A 21,430-nucleotide genomic window follows, 5' to 3' on the forward strand; every position below is an offset into this window, starting at 1 on the left:
AGTTAGGAACTTGAAAAAAGTACTAAGTTGGCTTTTGGTTTTCAAGTTTAGATGCCAATTAGGTACCAAATAGGTATAAATTGCTAAGTTCAAGTACCTCTGTATATATTAATCCTATTTCTATTTTTAAGAATTTAGACCCTCTATTTTTTATATTTCAAAATTCAGGTCCAAACTATTAATATTGTTAAGTTTTTGTTAAATTAACGTTTATTACCATGTCATTTTTTAGTTACATGTTACCAAGTGGGTAGTTTTTTTAAATTTCAAAAGGTCACGTTAACAAATTTAACAAAAGAGTTTAATAGTATTAATAGTTACTTAACTATGAAAAGTTACAAAATGGTCATCCAACTGTTCAACTTTGTATTTTTGGGTCATTAGCTAGCTAGGTGATAGCTTTTGAAATTGGAATAATAGTAACTTTAACCCTTGATATTTATAAATTGTGTCAATTTAGTCTCAATTCTAAAAAATAACCCATAGCATTTACACATTGTCTAATTTGGTCTCTTTTTGCGTTTTACTTTTTTTTTGTGACCCTTTCACCTACAAAACTAAAAAATTATCAGCTAAATTTGATTAAAAATATACAAAAATAATAATAACACTAAAAATTCAAGATAATAATTTTCATATTTTTAACTCTTTTAATATTAATCCTCAATATCCCAAAGAATAACAAATCTGTAAAAAGAAAGAAAAAATAAAATTACACTGTGTAAATATTGAGGTTTATTTAAAAAAGACTAAATTAACATGATTTATAAATGTTGAGAGTTGAAGTTGTTATTATACCAATTTTAAAGGTTGTCACCGTTAGCCAACTAGTAACAAGAAAGAGATAAAATTGAATAATTAGGTTACGATTTTGTAACATTTTATAGTTGGATAACTAAAAAAAAATCTACTAATAGTTGGATGATATTTTTTAATTTTTCATAAATCAATGATAAAAAAATTATTAATAATTTGGTCAATACTTATCCTATAATTAATTATGTCGCCAGTTGCCAGCGCATGAAATTCGAGGTAGTTACTAGTTATGGTTTAGGAGAGAAGAAAAGGAAAACGTGTGCAAAATGATGACAAGGATTCCACGTGTGGGGATAGATATGAAGAGAATTGAAGGTGGTGGTGAACCCTTGTGCTTTCTCTTTTATCCTTTTCTCTAGATTTTCCGATGATCCTTTTTGACTGTGATTAATACTACTTTCTTTCTAAAGTGTCTATTCTATCTTGCTTTTATATAAAATTTAAGAGAAAAGGCCTAAACTTATTCAACTAGTAGTACTTAATTTCCAAACATTTGAAAATAACGAATTATTCAAATGTTTTTATTTAAGTCATTGAACTATTTAAAAAGTTTGTCTTAAGTCATTAGGTTGTTATGTTTTTTTTTTTAAGTTCAGCTAGCGAGCTCCAATCGACAATTCGATGATCAGTATAGTGGATCAATACTCATCAGCAAGTAAAAAACATACCTTAGATTCAAGTCGATTTGATGGTCAGTGTCAAATATTGAAAAATAAAGGAGCTTAGATTTTGGTTCGTATATTCATAATATTCAAAGCTATTTCATGAAAAAAAAAATAGATTGTAGAAGAGAAGTGAAATGAGAGCTCTTGATTGATGCAGGCGGTGTGGACAAAAAAGGCCATATAGCAACGATTTTAACAGTCTAGTAACTTAAATGAAAATTTTCGAATAATTCAATGACTATTTGGTAACTTTTTGAAGTTGAATTATCAAAATGTAAGCTTACTAATAGTTTAGTGACATTGGGTGTCGTTCACCCTATAAAATTTATTTTTTTTATCGAGGGATCTATTTATATTGCTATAAAATTAACATGGCTTTATATATATATTATAATCTTCTATACTATTGATGTTTTAACGATTCAATCATCGTATTTTAATTTCATCCATGTGGATCATACACAATAAGTTTGGAGTAAAGAAAAAAATAACTATTTATTTTAGATTAATTATTTGGTACACAAGCGGTGGAAATCTTCAACTCTACAAGTGGGATTAAGATTTTGCCACATGTCCCATTTATTTATTTAAAAAATTTTAAATACAACTTAATGACACATGAAAAAATCTCAACTCCACTTGTGGAGTTCAAATTTTCCACCGTCAGTGTCCCAAATAATTATCCTTTATTTTATGTAAAAAAACTTTTCAACCATTAAATATATATTAATATAGTATATAGATAGTATTTTAGATCTATATGATAGAAATATTGGATCGGTTTTAAATTTTATATGTATGACAAATACAATTATATTAATAAATTCAATGGTTGAATTATTAAAATATCGATTATAGTATAAGTTATGAATTTGTGTAAAACTAGACCTGATCACGGGTTGGGCCACCCAGCCCGGCCCAAAAGGCCTCCCTAAATGTGGGAGGGTTTGCACAAAAATATAGGCCCGAAAAATGGGCTTAGATAAAAAAATAAGGCGCATTTAAAAAAGGGCCAGACATCGGGTAAGGCATTTTGGCCCGAGCCCAGCCCAGCCCGAATTCACTAATGGACAAAAAAATCTGCTCTTTTTTTTTTTTGTTTTTGAATGTTATTTTCTAGTTGTTTTATCCCTATTTTTCTACCATTTTACTATTATGTTGCTACTATTTTGTTGTTATTGTTTGGATATTGTATAAAACTTATTTTATTGTTAATTTTGTTATTATTTTAAATGCATTTGTTAATTTTGTTATTATTTTAGAGACATTTGTTTGTTAATTTGCATTTATCTTAGTGTTATTTAAGTCTACATATTTTTTTAAATTTATTTTCAATTTGTTGGGAAATATTTATTTTGATGTTTTTAGTATTATTTATTTATTATATATATAAAAATTAATACGGGCAGGCCGAGTCGGGCCCGGGTTTTAGCATTTTTATTCGGGTCGAGCTTGGTCAAAATTTTAGGTTCATTTTTTGGGCCGGGGCCGGGCCTAGTAAATTGGCATGAATTTTTAGTTGAGCCTAGCCCGACCCATGAGCACCTCTATGTAAAATTAACAGTTATACATTAATGCAAGTAAATCTCTCTTCATATTTAATATTATATAAAATAAAAATAAAAAACCATGTCAAAATCATAATTAGATCAAAAGTCAAAGGGCATCAAGATTTGTGGTATCATGAGAAAGTTTAGTTGAGTACTCTTCACATTATTGGACAGATTCTCTGTTAAGAGGATTAATTTCAACAGGTGCGGAGTGAAACTAACATGGTTGAAATCAATCCATATATTTGTTGGAAATTAAATTAATAATTTTGTAATGATCATGTACGTTCCTACTGCTATTGCACTTCTCTTTCTAACATGGTGTTTATATTTCTAGAAGTCATCATCATGTTTATTTTATTTTGATTAATATTTCATCCCCCGTGCATTACTATGATAAAAATACGTTAAAACTGCCATCGACTCAGATAGTATATTTAATAATTAATTAAATATATTCCTTTCTTTTTTTAATAACAAAAATCCATTATCCTCCAGGTCAAATTTCATCTTTAACAACCCATTATTGATTAGAGCACTTAATCATTGTTTAATATATCATTAAAGAAATACACAACTTGCAGTAGGGTGGTGATGTCACTACACAATTCCTTTTTTCCACTCTTTTTATCTTTAAATTGTTAATTAGTCCACTAATCACAATTATTAATAATTAATTGTAGTTTGGATTATTTGACTTTGCTTCCTTAATCTATGCGAAACATCAATAGGGACAAAACCAATGTCCCAAAATCATCAACTTCCTTACATCTAGAATCTCAAATATAAAGGAAATCGGATTTCTAATTTCATCCACCTCCAATTCATTTCAACTTTATAAATTAATAATTTAAAATTACCAAACTTCAAAACCAATATTTTGCCAATTGAGTCCGTTAGCACTGTTGTTATTGCAATGATAAGGAGGACGTGAGTTCGAACATGTTTGGGTGTTATGGATAATATTAAAAATTGTATAAAAATACACATATTTTAAAGATCAGATTGATGATTGAATCTGTTCGATTGTTGATCTTATAATAATTAAATAAACAAATAAAAATGTCCATAATAATCATTAAAAGAATTTTAAAAATAATATATATAAACAAGTTTAATGGTTGTTGTTTTTTTGTCCCGATTTTTGGTTTTTTATGAGTTTTGAGTTGTTCGTTTAGAGATCAGTTTAATTTCTTTGTCTGAATCAATATACTAACTAATTTTTAATTCAACCAGTCTAATCTAATTTCAACAATAGTGGTTAAGACTATAGGTGATCATGGGCTGGGCCAAGTTCGAGCAGGGTCCAGACAAATTTTTATGCCCGTTTTCTAGGCCTGGGCCCGGCTCTGCTCGAAATATGGGCCTAAAAATTTGTCCAAGCCCGGCCCATAAAAATTGCTAAGCCCGAGCTTGGCCCGGCCCGACTCATATTAAATTTTACAACACCAAAATAGCATCAAAAACCTGCAATATATATATTTGATTAAAAATAAAATATATATATTTAATATATAATTTGGGCCGGGCTGGGCTGAGACTGGGCCAACAAAGTTTTACCCGAGGCTCGGCCCGTTTTCTAAACGGGCCTCTTTTTTTTGCCCAAACCTATTTTTCGAACTTATATTTTTACCTGAACCCTCCCATTTTTCAGGCAAGCCGTCGGGCCGGGCTGGGTAGCCCAACCCATGATCACCTCTAGTTAAGACTTGAAAAACCTGGAGACAAATTAAACTAAACTTGAAATGAGAAAAAAAAAAAAGAGAGGTTAAAATATGCCATTTGTACAATTCAAAAATTTGAAATTTAGTCTCTATATTTTTATTTCTTGGAATTTAGTCTCTTTACTTTTTAAATTTCAAAATTCAAGTTCAACTATTAGTACTTTTTTTTTGGTTAAATTTGTTGGTGTGAAAGTTTGAAATTAAAATAGAAAAACTTACTTTGTAGTAATGTAATTAAAAATAAATAAAGACTTGTAATGAAAATGAAAGAATAAGGACTAAATGCTAAAGTTTTTAAGAGTATAGAGACTTAGAACATATTTTAACCAAAATTTAAAATCTCCACGAACCAAACCAGGTGAGTTGAAATTAAGGTTGTGGTTATATAAGTAGGCCTTAAAAGAAGTCATTTTGTAGTTGTGCTCCTCAAACTCCAAAGTAGATTCATCATCAACAACAACAACCACCAAAATCCAAGCAAAGTCGGCCATGGCTGCAACTCCATACTTGGTTTCAAGCTCCAAAAGGAAACTTCGTTGCCGATCTCGGAAACCCAGTTTGAGGAAACGGTGTTCGTAGATGGCAAAGCAGCAGAAAACCCGGTTTTACATCCTCGGACGTTGTGTCTCCATGCTTTTGTGTTGGCATGTTCATTCTATTTCAGATTGAAAAAAAGTAGTTCTTACTGTAAATCATGACCAAAAAGAAAAGCAAAAGCTGTTTGCAGACATGGATTCGACAAAGCTGGGTCTCAAGCTTCAATTGTCATCAAGGTTTCAGGTGAGAAGAAGAAGAAGAAGAAGAAATAGCTGAAATTAAGGATTTGTACGGTAAAATGGAAGGAGCGAACTGTAAATAACAATTTTTCTTTTCTTTTTCCTCAGAAACCCTTCTTTTTATTTTTACGAACCACTATTAAATTACTGTCAACACAGAGAATCTCTAAGATGGAGAGACCTTTAGCTAATGCTCCAACTACAAAGACATAGTTTTCTATTTTCTTTTGATTATTACAAGCAAATATTTTTACTTTTCTCTTTTCAATTCTATTTATGTTCAAATTGTTTATTTAAACCCCAATAATCCCTTCACCTTCTTAGTGAGTGCCAAAGTTAGGTTACAGGAAAATTAAATTTAATAATTTGGACTCTAATTCCCCAAAAAATAGATTGGCCCAACTAAGGTTTTACATCATATTATCGGTATTCGCCTATGCTCAATCTGCCCTTTGGATATACTTGCTCCCTGTAGTTCTTGTTTGGCGTTAGAAAGCTTGCCATTGTTTTTAACTAAACTAGTTGAATAAAAATACTTATTCCAATTTTAAAGTATGAGTTTGTACAAATAAAAAATATGAATTAGTCTCGAGCCCAATTTGACCTAACATATTTTATAAATTTGTAATATATTATATAAAAATTAAACCTATAATAATGTAATGTAATTTTTTTACATTAAAAAATGTTATCTTTGTTTGTATGTAAATTTCTAATAAATGAAAATAATATATAAAAGTATTAAATGTTAAAAATAAAAATAAATTTGGATTAACTATTTATAAATATAAGCGGATTTGGACAAACTTTCAAACTCATACTTTAAGCAAAACCAAATTTGAATAAGTATAAAATGTATTAATATTATACTCAAATTTAACCCAAATTCTACATCACCCAACCCATAACCCTTGACATTCTCCATTTGTCTATTTCTTGAATTTTTGTGGCTTATTAACCATTGAATTATAAATTTTTAGGGTTAAATCAAAATTTAAGCAATGAATTTGACAATTATTCTTATATTAGAGCTTGAAATTTTTTTGTCCGAGGTAGGCCTTCAACTTGGCAACTATTCTTATATTAAGGCCTAGACTTCTTTTTGTCCAAATTAGAACATAAACTTGGCAATTGCTCCCACATTGGGACTTGAATTTTATTTTGTCCAAGTTAGTCCATAATGTTTCTTTAAAACCCCTAAAGTTCATGCCTTAATGTGGTAACAATTGTCAAGTATAGGCTCCAATATGAGAACAATTGCAAAGTTTAGGGACTAACTTGGACAAAAGAAATTAAGCTCCAATGTGGGAACACTTGCCTAGTTTAAGCCTTAATGTGGGAACAATGGCCAAGTTTAAGGCTTAACTTGGAGAAAAAAAAAATCATGCCCCGATATGTGAATAATTGCAGTTCAAGCCTTAAATAGCGATTTAACCCTAATTTTTAAAACAAAGAAGTAACTTGATTTAATTTTTAGGGTAAATTATACTATTAATCACTGAACTATGATAAGTTTTCGTTTTGGTCACTTAACTAAAAAAAGTCACAATTTTGTCATTGAACTATTCAAAAGTTTTTTTTATTTAAGTCACTGAACTATTCAAAATTTTTTGTTTAAGTTACTGGGCTATTAAGGTTTTTTTTTTTAAGTTCCACAAACGAGCTTTAAGCGACAATTTAACGATCAGTACGGTGGACCTATGTCAATGAATAGAAAAACATACCTTAGATTCAAATTGATCTAACGTTCAGTGTCAGAGATAGGAGAAAAAAATTGTCTAAATTTTGGTTTGTAGATTTGTGACGTCTAAAGCTGTTTTATGAAAAAAAATTAAATTGTAGAAGACATGGAGAAAAAGAGTTTTTAATTGACATAAGTAATGCAAACAAAGAAAACCATACAGCATCGATATTAATAACTAATGATTTAAATGAAATTTATTAAATAATTTAATAACTAAATTATAAATTAATTTAATTGAGTGATCGAAACAAAAATTTACTCATAATTTAATTACTGATAAACACTGTATTTGATCAATATTAATAACAAAGCTGCGATCTAGCAGTAGATTTTGTTCATCGAGGTGATCTCGCTGCGTCCGGTATCATAGTACAACGAGAAGAAGCGACGTGGCGAGTTTTGATAAGCCGTTCGATTCTCTTTAGTTAGGAAAAACAATATTAGCGGGCTTTTTTGAATTTGAATCTCGTAATTCGTAACGGTTAAATACTCCACAATCCATTTCCTCTTTCTTTACGCCCCTCCCTTTCTCTCTGTATTACGCTCCCTCGTTATGGCTTCGCTTACTCCCGGTATCCTCCTCAAGCTCCTCCAATCAATGAATTCCTCCGCCCGTGTCGCCGGCGACCACCGTTCAGGCCTCCTCCAAGTAATCGGCATCGTTCCGGCTCTTGCCGGATCTGACGAACTCTGGGCCAACCATGGTTTCTATGTTCAACTCTCCGATTCCCTTAACTCCACCTACGTCTCCCTCTCCGATCGCGACAGTGAATTGATACTCTCCAATCGGCTCCAGCTAGGTCAGTTCGTTTACGTTGATCGCTTCCATTTTGAATCTCCCGTGCCACGTGTCTCTGGTATCCGACCGATTGCTGGTCGTCACGCTTTCGTTGGTTCACCGGACCCTCTCATTGCTCGCATTTCGTCTTCCAAGAGGGATTTCGTTGTACAACCCGTATCCGAATTCTCCTCGGATCCGGTTGCAGTTTATTTGTCTAACAAGAAGTTGGAGCAACCAACTCAAAGTGGAAATAAGGATTCGAAAATTGAAAATCCTAGAACAAAGCAGCCTCTCGTGCCTAGAGATAACGTCGAAGTTAATGAAAATTCGGAAAGGTTTTCGTCTCCGGTGGCTTCCAAACGTTCGGTTTCGACTGTGAAGAAAACCAGTGCGGCGGTTGTGGAAAGAGATCCTTCTCCGGCGGGGAAAGGAAAGAGATCCGCATCTCCGTTACCTTCGAAATGCATGGTACCGAGCTTGATGGCAGGGAAGGAAGATAATAAGAAAATTGGGAGAGAGTCGGTGATCATGGTACCTTCGAGGTATAGGCAACCTTCTCCCAACGGGAGGAAGCAAGCATCACCAGGTGCTCGAAGACCGTCACTTTCTCCGGCGAAGAGGTTGGCCGGAGGGTTGAAGGTTTCGCCGGCTGTAGGGGATTCGAAGAAGAAGATGGCAACCATTGTTGCTGGGATTTCGAAGGCGTCCGAAGCTTTGGTGGGTTCTGCCAAGAGTAGTAGGAAGAGCTGGGATGAGCAACCAGAGAAGGGTTCAGGGGAGCTGAAGGAGAAAGCTTATGTTAAGACTAAGCCGGATCTGCAAGCTATTTTGCGGACTCAGGTAATTAAGTTGGCTTTCTTAGTTTGCTAGCTTGATTAATTAATCTCTAAAATCCTAAGAAGATTAGGCTTATGTGAAAATTGATATGTAATTGCATCAGATAATCTCTTTATTCTCATTCTACTACTAATGGAAAATCCCACATTAATTTTCTTTTAAAAATAGTTAAAAGTTTTCAATGGTCTTTAAGGTTCCTATTTAAAGAAAATGGAAACTGGAGACAGAACCAATTATGCTTTCAAGGAATCAAGAATGAGAGCATGGAATATTTTCTAGTAGAGTATCATGTAGAATTTGAGTTTTATGTGCCTCTTTGTTGCCGAATTTTCTGACTTTTCGGCAATATATTTTCTTTTCCCAGACGGCCATTTCAAGACGTTTAACTGATGTACATAGTCAGAAATCCAATGATGGAAATTCTTCAAGCAATGAGAAAAGAAAAGCTAGTTCACCTAAAGATGGTTCTGCCGCAGAGAAACCAGCACGTGGGAGTGGAGCTCTGGGAATCACCGTCCATGAAAAGAAATGGACTGATGGCAGTGTTTCATGGGATACCCTTTCTGCTGACCTTGCAAAGCTTGGAAAGGTATGGGGTTGTGTCGGGATTTATCAAGAAGCTATCAAATCCATCTTATTTTTGCTTTTTCTGCTTGCTTTCCAATTAAGAGAGTGCTTGTTTGATTCCAATTTCCTGTTTAAGATGCTTGCTTTCTGATATTATCTTGTCTAAACTGAAAAAAAGGTGATGTGATGGATTTGGTAGAGTAGAAATAAATATGCTGTAGTTTCTAGTAAAGAATTAACTTCTTATACTTTCATGCTTAACACTTGGTAAATAGTACTAATTGTGTCTAGTCTTTGTTGTTAGCAAATGTCATTGGTTATTCAAAATTTTCAATGCTGTTGAAACCGTATTGAAGTTTCATTATTCACACATAAGTAGAATGCTATGATTGTGGGAAAACTAGTATCGCCACTAATGAGTGCTTGTCACCATCGTTGAACTGTTGTTATTATCCAAAAGTTTAGATTTAAACAAAATATGTTATGTGAAAGTGAAGCTATTTCATGTATTTGGTGGGTTTTTAGAGAATTACATCTCTTTACTCATATTTAGATATGTATTGGACGCAAGTAAGATATATTTCAGTTTCAGTTAAGTTGTGCTTTATATAATATTATTTATAATTATACTTGTATTACTTTTTAAAAAAATATTGGCCACATGTATTTCAAACCATCAAGGTCTCTCTGTTGATATTGTGCTTAAAAGTCTTACCTAAATATTAGATAATTTCTGTAGCATTGGAGTTTTGTCCGTAGCAAATGACTCTAATCATAGATCAAGGCATTTCAATTGTTGATGCCTTAAACTGCATTCCTTTATTTGATTTGGATCTAGAACATAATCTAGGGTTAATGCCTAGGGATTTGCAGGAATGTTGATAGACTTGAATACACTTTAATGATAAGCAAATGAGAACAAAATATATAGTTAAACAAAATACATTGTATGAATGCAGGAAGCTATGCAAAGGAGAGTTCTTGCTTCTAAAACTGCAGCAGAGGCATTGGAGGAGGCCATAACTGCCGAGTCTCTTGTTAGGAATCTAAGGTTTGGATCCATTAAAATATTGCAATATTAAGCATATAAATAAATGTAGCAAATAACTTGATGCATAGGCCTAAAAGGCTTATAGTCTGTGCCTAATTTTATACTCCCAACCATATATGGTTCCAGCATGTTTTCAGAACTTTCCTCTAAATCCAAGGCTGGGAATCCTTTGCCAACCATTGACCGATTTTTATCCATTTACGACGATGTCGTAAAGTACACTGGAATTGCTGAAACTGTTGCAGCTGGTTGCAAATCTGGCATCGAAGAACACTCGAAATCATCTTCTCTATGGGTTGAAGCTGCAGTGACAACTGATCTTGAAATAGTCTCCCTTCTAACCCCTCAAAACAATGAATCTCTATCAGCTTTACAAATAAACCTGTCTCAGCATGCTTCACCCAAAAACCAACTCAAAACCAGTTCAATCCCACAGCTGCAGCAAAATAATAATGCTGCAATGTGGACTAGAGGTGAAGGGATGAAAGAGACAATGCACTTTGCAATGAACTTGAAAGTTGAGATGCAAATGTGGTTTATTGGTTTCATCGAAGAGTCCTTGAAAGCATTAGTATTAGATTGTGGTTCCATTGCAGCGGTTTTATCACAATTGAAACGGGTCAATGATTGGTTAGACCGGGCGGTTTTGAAAGGGGATGAGGTATTGGTTCACATGGTTGAGAAATTGAAGAGGAAAATCTATGGGTTTGTTATTCAGCATGTGGGTAGCACTTTTGATAATTCCTCACATTTATCCTTATATTGAATATTATTACTCTGTTTATTTGTTTTAAGTTATTTGGTTTCTGAATAAAAAGTTATGTCCTTTATGTAAGTAATGCAAATAGCATGGTTTTGGCATATCAAAATTCATTTTGTCGGTGCTTTTTGAAATTTGGTTAGGTATTTGAATTTTTGGTTCGAGATCTTCGAGTCTAGTGTTTTTAAATTTGTTATTTTAAACTTTGAAATATTTTGAATTATTTATTTAGATTTTTACAAGTTTACACCGTTTTGGGTCATTATTATTTTCGAATTTGAGTTTATTATTTTTGAATTTGATCAAATTTACTATATACTTGTCACATCATCCTTCATCAAGCCACTAAACAACTATATTTAAAGATAAAACTTAGTGAAACTTGATCTTGACTTCACCAAGAGTATAGTCTTAGATTCGTATAATAAAAAAAAGTCGCGTCACATATGTTAGACCAACACATTTCCCAAAAGATACATGGAGAAATTTTCTTGTTAGGTCAATTCATCACCCTTTCAAGTTTGATGACATATTATTCAGTCTTTTCACATTAACTTCAACAATATTGTTAGTTGACATCCACTACAATATCGCTTGCACTTACAGGTTGCAAACCATACCAAACTAATCCCTTTTTGTAAATACATCGTCTCAACACTAAAGTAAATGATAAAGACCAAATATAATTTTTTACCATTATTTTTAGTAACTCTTTATACCAAACCATTACCTTTATTTATCAATAATATCTTATATAACTTAATTATTATAAAAAAAATAAATTAATTAAATGGAATTTTTAAATTCTTCAAGGTTTAACATTTTGAATGCGGTTGGGCCCAAGCATCACCAAAGTTTGACCGAAATTCTCGAGTTTGCCTATATTCCCACAAGCCACAAGTAAGTTTAGCTTTGAGTCGGCAAATTAGGCATCTTCCTTTAGCTTAGCTCTCCCCCTTTCATTCATTTCTTTGAAAAGTATTTTAATTGTACATATTAAATATGGATTTCTTTTTGCCTTTAGTTAATCATTTTATCAGAGCAAAAATAACTTATATTTCAAACAATAAATTATTATTTAAATTTTATTAATATGGTCCAAACCTGTGCTCTCACTAAATAAAGCTAAGATATAAATCATAGCAGAGGATATATAAAGAAATATGTTGCACATCAAGGTCCACGAGTGCCCCTTGGTAACATGTGATTGTTTAGTCCATGGAAATGTATTTTATTTAACAAAGACAATTTATTTAGAGTGCGACTTTATTTTTAGTTTTACTCTTCCTACAGATTCAAAATTTAATCCTTCTCCTTTATTTTCTCGTAATTTAATTTTTTTATGAGTAAGTCTAAATTAATGACTCGTTTGTTATTGGTGTTAAAGTGGTGACAACTTTTATAAAAATATCAAACACTTGAATGATATGTAAATATATGTAAATTTATTTTACAAGTACAATTATAACTTCAAACGATATGCATTTAAATCGTTTATAATCGAGTCAAACCGTAAGTAGTTTAATTGTAGTAATAACCATAATGTATATGGAGCCATGTTATAATAGCTCTAGAGATGACTATTCCTTTTAAAATAAATTTAAAAAGTGTCTACATATGGAAAGTGAGCTTGCATGTCGTAATTACATCGACTAAGGTGCTTCCAGCGGGACACTACCTTTCGTTGAGGGTCTAAGATCCAACCCCACTCAACAAGGATAAAGCAACATTTAGCCCTTGAACTTGACTATTCTTCTAAACTTGGTCTCCAAACAATTTTTGGTCTATATTTATCCAGAAACTTGGTAACTTTTCTCAATTTGATATTTAACTTGGATTTTATTAAGGAGTGATGATGTGGCACTTTAAAATTATATCACATCATCACTTATTTTTTTTACAAATATATAAAATCTAAAAAATACAAAAATCATTTAAAAACATTTGGAGTGTCATGTCATCATAAGTCAATAAAATCCAAGTTTACGACCAAATTAAGAAAAACTATCATGTTCGATATTAATGTAGACCAAAATAAAGTTCAAGGACTAAAGTGAAAAAGTTACCAAGTTCAAAGACTAAATGTTGTTTTATCTTGTAAATTTATTATTAATTTAACATGATTAATTGAAATTTCACGTAACCCTTATTGTGTGACTAAATACAAAAAAAAAAGCAAGCACATCATTTTAAGAACAATAACTAATGATTTTATTAATTTTAACCCTTAAATCAAAGAAATAACGAGCTTAAATACGTTTTAACTCATATTCTCCTTATTGTTACAATAACAACAATACCGAATGCCAACCAAATTATTTATTAATTTAAACCCACTAATAACATTAAATGTTTATATTATTATCACTAAAACATAATTAGGCTACCTAATTTTAAAGTATGAAAAAAAGAAAATACTACTAACAAATACCTTAATTAATTTTTGAGTAGAGAGATTGAAAATTATGATCTAATTTAAAAAAAAGAATTATGATCTAATCTTTATTTTTAAATAAAAAAATTTAGTTACATTTATTTATAAAGTGGGTCCAAATATTTGCATGATAGCCAAATGTCTTGTAAAATTTCTTTTCTTACTATCCACCATAAGTACCATTTATTTATTTTATTTTTTAATTTCACAAAAAAATTGCCAAAAGGTCCAATGGGCCATTTCTTCCCAACCACAAAGTCCAATCTGATCATCAGTAAATCTAACGGTTCATATTCATCCAACTTCACTTAAAATCCCTACATCTCTAAACACAGCACCCACCATTAAGTACCCTAAAATCAAAAAAGTAAAACAAAAAAAAATCCAACCTTTGAAACCCATTTACGTGCATTTGCCCTAAGAAAGACCCATCATTCGCCACGTTTCTTTCTATAACGAAAATAAATTTTCCCAGATTCCAAACAGAAAAAAAAAAGGGCAATTTTTTTAAAAAGGGAAAAACATAAAAGAAGAGAAAAGGGTTTTCTTTTCGTTCTTTATTTCATCTCAGTTTTCTTTTTTGTATTTATTTTTACATAAGAAACTTGTAAACACTTAACCTACATTTGAAGAACACCTTGCTTCCTTCACTTTTGTTCTTTTTATTTTATATATATATAATATTCGTTTTCCCTATTTCCAGAAACCAAAAACGTGGTTCATCACAATATTTTCCGCCATTTCTCAGATCATCCCTGAAAACCCAACCAAAAAAATTCAACCTTTTTATCAGTTTCACGTTTATTTCACTCTAAAAATATCAAAATTTCCCCTTTTTTTTTTTTAACTTTTTTTCTGCAACCCCAGAATTTTCCATTGCTTAAAAATCGTTTCTTTGATAAACTACTGTTATAGTTACAATTCTATAAAAAAAAGTTCTATTTTTTGGCGTGGGGGAAGGATTGGATAAGAGATAAAAAAGAAAAAATGGCGGGAGGAGGGAAAGGCAGGAAGGAGGCTCCTTTGGTGATTAACAGCACCAATGTTTTTGCTGCTCTTGGTAGTTTGAAGAAGAAGAAGAAGAAGGGGGGTGAAAAGGAAAATCTGGGTTCATCTTCTAAGAGCAAAGGGTTGAAAGGGTTGGGAAATGAAGCAGAGAAAAAAGAGGTGTTTTGGGCCCCATCACCTCTAAAGGTTAAGTCTTGGGCTGATGTTGATGAAGAAGATGATGATGATTATTATGCTTCAATGGCTCCTCCTGGTTCTGCTTGGGGCATTCCTAAAGAACCTGAACCTACTTTAGAGGTCAGCACTTCGTTTTTTTTTTTTTGGGTTATCATTAGATGATTTGTTGCTTTATTGATGTTGTTAATATACGTATGTTTATGTACGATATAATCTTGGGTCATGAAAGTATGTATGTGTTTGGTGATGGAAGGGATGATTTTGTTCATGGATGATGATTATGAATCTTGTAGATGTAAATGTAACAATGCTTGTGTGGATTTATGAACATCATGATGAAATTTGTATGTATGGAGGGTCCATGTCTTGTTAGGCATAGTGTCTTCAAAGGCATTCATGATTCATGATGAACTAATTATGTTTGATAACATACATGTTCTATGTAGTTGCTAAATTAGATACTTTTTGTTTGTTTTTATTTTAAACTCCGGATTGATAGGATATTGATGAATGGTTCTATTGATTTGATCATTCTTTAGACTTTAAAATGAAGTTAAACTCGATTCTTGAAGCTAACACATGTATGGTGTTGTGTATATTAGGTTTCACTCTATCCGGTTTACACATGTACGTGTGATTGATGTCCTGTGTTTAACTGTTGAATGCCTATTAATTTTGCTTGCACTTGTATTTAGTCCTTATTTGGTCTTTTTCGGTTAGGGTTAACGTTCAACTAAATAGCAATCGAGTTACAAAATATTTATGCCTGTAAACTTGGTGCTATTTTGTGCTTCTGAATTAGCTGACAGTAGTGAATGTCTTTCCATATTGAATCTTTCGAATATTGGTTCTTTTTATGGTATTACTAAGTTTGATGTTGTGTATAACCATATCTTTTACTACCATATATTATCATTTGAAGCAAACAAACTTTTAAAAATGCGATAAGGATATTATAGATTTGGTTTTATTTTGTTTTTGCATTCCAGGAAAGTGAAAGCGAGGAAGATGGTCTTGACGAAGTCGATGATGAAGTTGAAGAAGAACATGAAAACGAAGCTGAGACACCAGTAGAAGTGCAGCCGGTTACTACCAAGCCTCCCGAAGCATCTGCGGTTAATAAAGAAGCGGAAAGACAGCTTTCGAAGAAGGAACTGAAGAAGAAAGGGCTCGAGGAACTGGATGCTGTTCTTGCTGAGTTAGGATATACGAAACAGCAGACAGGTGGCTCGAATGATTCCCATGGTAATTAATATCAACGCACTTATGCTTCTTAGTCTTTCAACGGGACAAATAGCATTTATCTGAAAATGTAACGAGTTGAAATCATAAACTTCTAAAGGTTGAAGTTGGAAACTGAGACTTTACGTCAAGTATTGATTGATTGTTACGAGTATTCACTGTTTATTGATTTCTTAATAGTTTTTCACGTGCTGGTACTGATCGCAGGTGATGAACAGGGGAAAATTTCAGAGAGCAATGGGAAAATCGAAAAGAAAGAAAAAACTCCAGCCGAGAGCAAGAGCGCCAAAAAGAAGAAAAAGAAGGATAAATCATCGAAGGAGGCGAAAGAATCATCACAGGTCCCAGGTGAAGGCAGTGTTAACATCGGAAACGATGCCAAAGAAGCCGGTGAAACCAATAAGCCAGAAGAGACGCCTGCTGTTGATGTGAAAGAGAAGCTGAAAAAAGTTGCTTCAGCTAAAAAGAAAAAATCGAGTAAAGAGATGGATGCCGCGGCACGAGCTGCCGCCAACGAGGCTGCTGCGAGAAGTGCAAGGCTTGCTGCTGCAAAGAAGAAGGAAAAGAATCACTACAATCAGCAGCCGGTGCGGTAAAGTAGGTGAAAGGTTTTCGGGTTTTTTGGTTTTATCATTTATAACTTTCAACATCATGGACATTTTACCCTCCCTTTGTTCGTTTTTTGTTAATGCGAAAATAAACATCAGTATATGGTTTTTGGTCAATTGGAGTTTTAACATGGCATTTTGATTTAAGAGAGAAAAATATAAATGTTCGTTTGAAGCTCAAATGCAATGCTATTTTACTGGTAATTTGTGCACAGCAGTATATTAGGAACTTGAGCGGTAGCTTCAGGGGTCGAAGTGGGTTTATTACCCTAGATTTAGTGTGTGTGCGTGTGAGGTTGAACTTACATTGTGTATCTTAGGAACTGCAGAGCATGCCCCATGGTGTCTTGAAAACTGCAGCTATTTGGTGATGTATACCCTATCCTTCCATGATCAAATCATCTTTAATTAACAGCATATTAATTTTTTCTCTTAAAAATTAATAGATTAATTTATTTAATATTTTAGTGGAGGAATAAAATATAATTTGATTTACTAATATTTTTATGATACTTATAATATAGAGAGTTTGACATTGATAAGACTCTAAATATTAAGTAATTAATTTAAATATTTATATTATTATAATGTATTAAGTTGAGTTGGCATTATTTATTGATTGGGTTTTAGTTTTGTTGTAAAATTCTGTATTATTAACTGGACTTTTATTTTATTTATATATATAAAATTCTTTTAGTTAAATTAATAAATTTAAAAGTTAAGAAAAATAAATAAAATTTCGAAGTTGGAATTATTAAAATATTAATGAAAAAAGTAAAAAACTATTTGAGCTTTATAAATGAAATTCCCCTGAATAAGGGTTTAATTGAAGAATTGTTGACAGGTTCAACTTTCAATAAAATAACAAAATATCAGAAAGTGCTGTACTTCTTATACATTTTCTACCTTTGAAATCTAAGTTTAATTATTGAGATGATTAGAATTATTTGATTAAATTCAAGTTCTGCGAACCAAGGACAGCGGCCAGAACGCACTCACTTCCCACAATGAGCATGTCAAATCCCTTCCACCATAGCGCGCAATTCAGCTTGAAGAACCAAGCCTATACCAATATGTTGGCAGATGCCGCACAACCAGTGGCCATCAGAAAGAGTGACAGCACCATCTGTATTCAATTTCGACCACCCGACAGCAGGTGGCACCCACCGTGCATCAACAGTACCCACCTCGCGTTGTATCGAAAGCCGAGTTATATGCCTTATTCCATGAGACTGAAGTTGATGGAATTGATCCTACGCATCAGAGAACACACAACGATTTCTGCGTAACCAAAATTTCCAACAAAAGATACCCAAAACAATATTTCAGGGCACAATATCAGCTATCATTCGCCATGAAAAAAACCCAAATGCAAGTCTGGTGGAACAATACTTTGCCCGATCGGTGAAACAAACGGACAGCCCCGAAGGACATGCAAAGTTGTTTCCACACCCGCCGCACAAACACCACATAGCCCATTAGTCATCAACCGATCTCGGAGCACCAGCCATAAGAAATGTCCAACCCGCTGCGGCACATGCAATTTCCAAATCAGCCCACCAGATCGACTCAACTCAGAAAATAAATTCTAAATATACAAGATGATAAGAATTTGGAGCATCTTGAAATAAATTTAAAAATAATTTAAACATTTACTTTTAGTCGGCATGAAATTGGTTAAAATACTTGACAGATTCCATCCTATTCATCTTTAACCTTTGTTGTTTAAAAAGTTATTTATTCTTTAACCTTATTTTTAAAGTTATGTAAATACAATTTTTGTTTGAAATTACTGCAGATGGAAAGATAATTCATGTTATTTTTAAATAGTAAATATTGTATCGGTTAAATTTTAGAATTATTTAATTAATTTTAGCTAATATACTAAAAATCCCTTAAACTACTCCAATTTATTTAAATGAACCCATACACTATTTATATAGTTAAATAAACCCCTAACTTATGATTTTTTCCTCGTGAAAGCTCTTGATTTTAATATTAAAGGAAAAATATTTTGAATTTGAAGCTTTCATCTTAATTTTTGTTGATGCAGTAGAAATTATATACACTTTAATATCAACATAAAATTTAAAAGAGTAATTAGAATTTTCAAAAGAGTGATTATGTGCCTTATGTACATAAACACTTCAAAAAAATTATTCATGTAAACATTAAATGTAAATTAGTTTAAAATTTCAAAATATTTTTCCTTTAATATTAAAATCAAAGGCTTTCATAGATAAAAATTATAGGTTAGATGCTTATTTAACCATAAATTTAAGGGCGGTTTTAGTACAGGGTAAATTATAAAAAATAGTCACCCAACTATGCCTTTAAGTCTCTTTTGCCAACAAACTATTTATTTTTTCGATTTAACCACCCAACTTTTCAAAATCAAATATTTTAGTTATTCTCCCGTCAATCCTCCTTAGATGAATGACAGAAAGTTGACGTGGGCTTTTTTTTTTTGCCTAACAACTAATTTAGCCCTCTAATATTTGTACATTCTATCAATTTAGTCAAAAAATCAAAAAATTCAACAGATTTAGCCCTCAATATTAAAAAAAAAATTTTGAAGGAAGGCATTTCGACTGTATTATTGTTCTTGATATTGAAAACTACAAACAAAACATGGTAGCCAAACACAACCAAAAGATCCTACATTAAGTCAAACTTTCAACACAAACAACCCCCTCATATGAAAATCCATGCAATTAAAGCAATCAACACAAGGCAATTTCCTCCATGAAATACTTTCACTTTCTCTACATCATTGTTGCTACTAGGGGTTGCCTTCGAAACCGAGTTCGAACTTGAACCCAAACCTGTAACGACCCAAAATCCATGGGCACCAGAAAAGTATATTATCGGGCTTCCGTCTTAGTAAACTGAGTCATAAATAATTATTAGAAGTAATTATGAGTTTAGTTGAGTGCTTAATTAGGTGAATTTAGTCTAATTAAGAATAATTAGGAGAAAAGGATCAAATCGAATAAAGAGTGAAAGTCTAATTATAAATTAAAAGAAAGTAAAAAGGGCTAAAGTGGCAATTAAGCCACTTACATGGAAAGAGGCGGCATATATGCGTTAAATTCAAGACTTATTTAAGTTATATATAAATATTATATGTATATAATAATAATAATTATTATTATTTATTTAAATTGCAATTTATATTAATTGTATTATTTTATTATGGAATAAATTAAAATTAAGACAAATGTGTGGTGATAAGATGGTACAAGTGTAATAATGTATAAATATACACTTGTATTATAATTATTAATTACTTAAAATTTAAGTAAAAGATATTAATTAATTAATTAATTATATTATGAGATTTTATTTAGTAAACAAATTAAATAGTGACAATTGTATGGTGTTGATGGTGTACAAATGTGAATATATGATTGAATATTTAATAGATATTTAGAATAAATATATTATTATAGTATAAAGTAAATAAAATAAAAGGAAATAAAAACAAAGCAAAAGAAAAGAAACAGAATAGAAAGAACAAAGAAACAGAGAAAGAGACGAAACAGAGGAGAAACAGGGAGAAAGAAGAAAAGAAAGAAAAAGGAAAATAGGGTTTTTAAAGCTTGGAATTTAACTTGGTAAGTCAATCAAGTCCTTTTCTTTTAATTTAGATGTTTTAGAAGTTAGTTTTGTTGAAAATAAGTTGAGGTTTTGGAAGTTAATAGATTTTTTTAGTAGGGTTTATGTTGAATAATGATGGAATTGAGGGTTTATTTGATAAAAATTTTGATTGGAATTGAATAAAGGATTGAATTGTAAACTAAACTATAAGTTTTAAATTTTAGGATTAAATTGAAATAAATTCGAAATTATGAAAATATGATAAAAATTAGATAGTTACATATAAGTTTGGCAAGAAATTGAGTAGCAAGAAGGTATGAATTGAGAAAGAAAAATATATAGATTTAGTTAGGATTAAATTGAAATTAAAGTAAAAGTTAGATAAAAATTTCAGCAAGTAAATTGTGTTGTGCTAATGATTATGAAAATTATCTTATTTTCTTTTCAGTAGCTAATATCGCACCGAGGCATCCACGAGGAAAGGAAAAGAAAAAGTGGACGAGGAATAGACACGGAATTACGGTTTGTATCATTATAATTCAAATTTTATTATTATTAAGTGTTTAATTTGCTAATGATGTGTGGTAAGTATTTTAAGGTAAGTGTTTAATAAATCATAATTTATAATGTGGTATTGAAATTGAAACTAATCTTGAATCGAGTTATGGAATATTAGATATTGTTTTGAGTCTTGAGTGAATTGTGAAAATCTGAATATTGTTATGTATATTGCATTGAATTGTGAAATTCTGGAATAATAAATTACCGTAATATCTTGTGAAACCGATTGAAATAAGGAATTTATAATTGATCTTGAACTAAAATGGAAATTGTCTTTGGAGAGTGAATTAAATACTCTATTAACTAGTCGGGCTAGTCGGATATAGTTGGCATGCCATAGGATATGGAAGAGTACGGGTATTTGCGGCCATCGATTAGGCACTTATGTGCGAATCTTTATCTTATCTTATCGTTATCGGTTCGGCACTTCGTGTGTCGAATATTGTTATCGTTATCAATATCGATTCGGCACTTTGTGTGTCGAATACGCCATCTTATCACATTCTCGACATTCTTTTTCTTGGTGTGT

At 31.7% G+C, this 21,430-nt stretch overlaps 2 protein-coding genes across 2 annotated transcripts; both read left to right on the plus strand.

Moving 5' to 3' along the window:
• The first annotated feature begins 7,787 nt into the window (after positions 1-7,787).
• On the plus strand, positions 7,788-11,346 carry LOC105773421 (uncharacterized). Its single transcript, XM_012595719.2, has 4 exons — positions 7,788-8,896; positions 9,258-9,482; positions 10,420-10,511; positions 10,638-11,346. Exons 1-4 carry the CDS (start codon positions 7,829-7,831, stop codon positions 11,275-11,277), a joined length of 2,025 nt encoding a protein of 674 aa, XP_012451173.1. The 5' UTR covers positions 7,788-7,828; the 3' UTR covers positions 11,278-11,346.
• Positions 11,347-14,069: 2,723 nt separating this feature from the next.
• Positions 14,070-16,857, plus strand: LOC105772719 (uncharacterized). The gene is made up of 3 exons (XM_012594514.2): positions 14,070-15,010; positions 15,880-16,135; positions 16,340-16,857. The coding sequence occupies exons 1-3, from the start codon at positions 14,693-14,695 to the stop codon at positions 16,726-16,728; spliced, it is 963 nt and encodes a 320-aa protein (XP_012449968.1). The 5' UTR covers positions 14,070-14,692; the 3' UTR covers positions 16,729-16,857.
• Positions 16,858-21,430: the final 4,573 nt, after the last annotated feature.

Source organism: Gossypium raimondii, chromosome 7 (genome assembly GCF_025698545.1).
Source record: "Gossypium raimondii isolate GPD5lz chromosome 7, ASM2569854v1, whole genome shotgun sequence".
Classification (NCBI taxonomy): domain Eukaryota; kingdom Viridiplantae; phylum Streptophyta; class Magnoliopsida; order Malvales; family Malvaceae; genus Gossypium; species Gossypium raimondii.

What these genes read in the sequence shown, in the direction of transcription:
- LOC105772719 (XM_012594514.2), top strand. Translation starts at nt 14,693, where the DNA reads ATGGCGGGAGGAGGGAAAGGCAGGAAGGAGGCTCCTTTGGTGATTAAC. An exon ending in AACCTGAACCTACTTTAGAG is followed by an intron (nt 15,011 to 15,879) that starts GTCAGCACTTCG and finishes TTTGCATTCCAG; the next exon opens with GAAAGTGAAAGCGAGGAAGA. An exon ending in TGGCTCGAATGATTCCCATG is followed by an intron (nt 16,136 to 16,339) that starts GTAATTAATATC and finishes TACTGATCGCAG; the next exon opens with GTGATGAACAGGGGAAAATT.
- LOC105773421 (XM_012595719.2), top strand. Translation starts at nt 7,829, where the DNA reads ATGGCTTCGCTTACTCCCGGTATCCTCCTCAAGCTCCTCCAATCAATG. An exon ending in AAGCTATTTTGCGGACTCAG is followed by an intron (nt 8,897 to 9,257) that starts GTAATTAAGTTG and finishes TTCTTTTCCCAG; the next exon opens with ACGGCCATTTCAAGACGTTT. An exon ending in ACCTTGCAAAGCTTGGAAAG is followed by an intron (nt 9,483 to 10,419) that starts GTATGGGGTTGT and finishes GTATGAATGCAG; the next exon opens with GAAGCTATGCAAAGGAGAGT.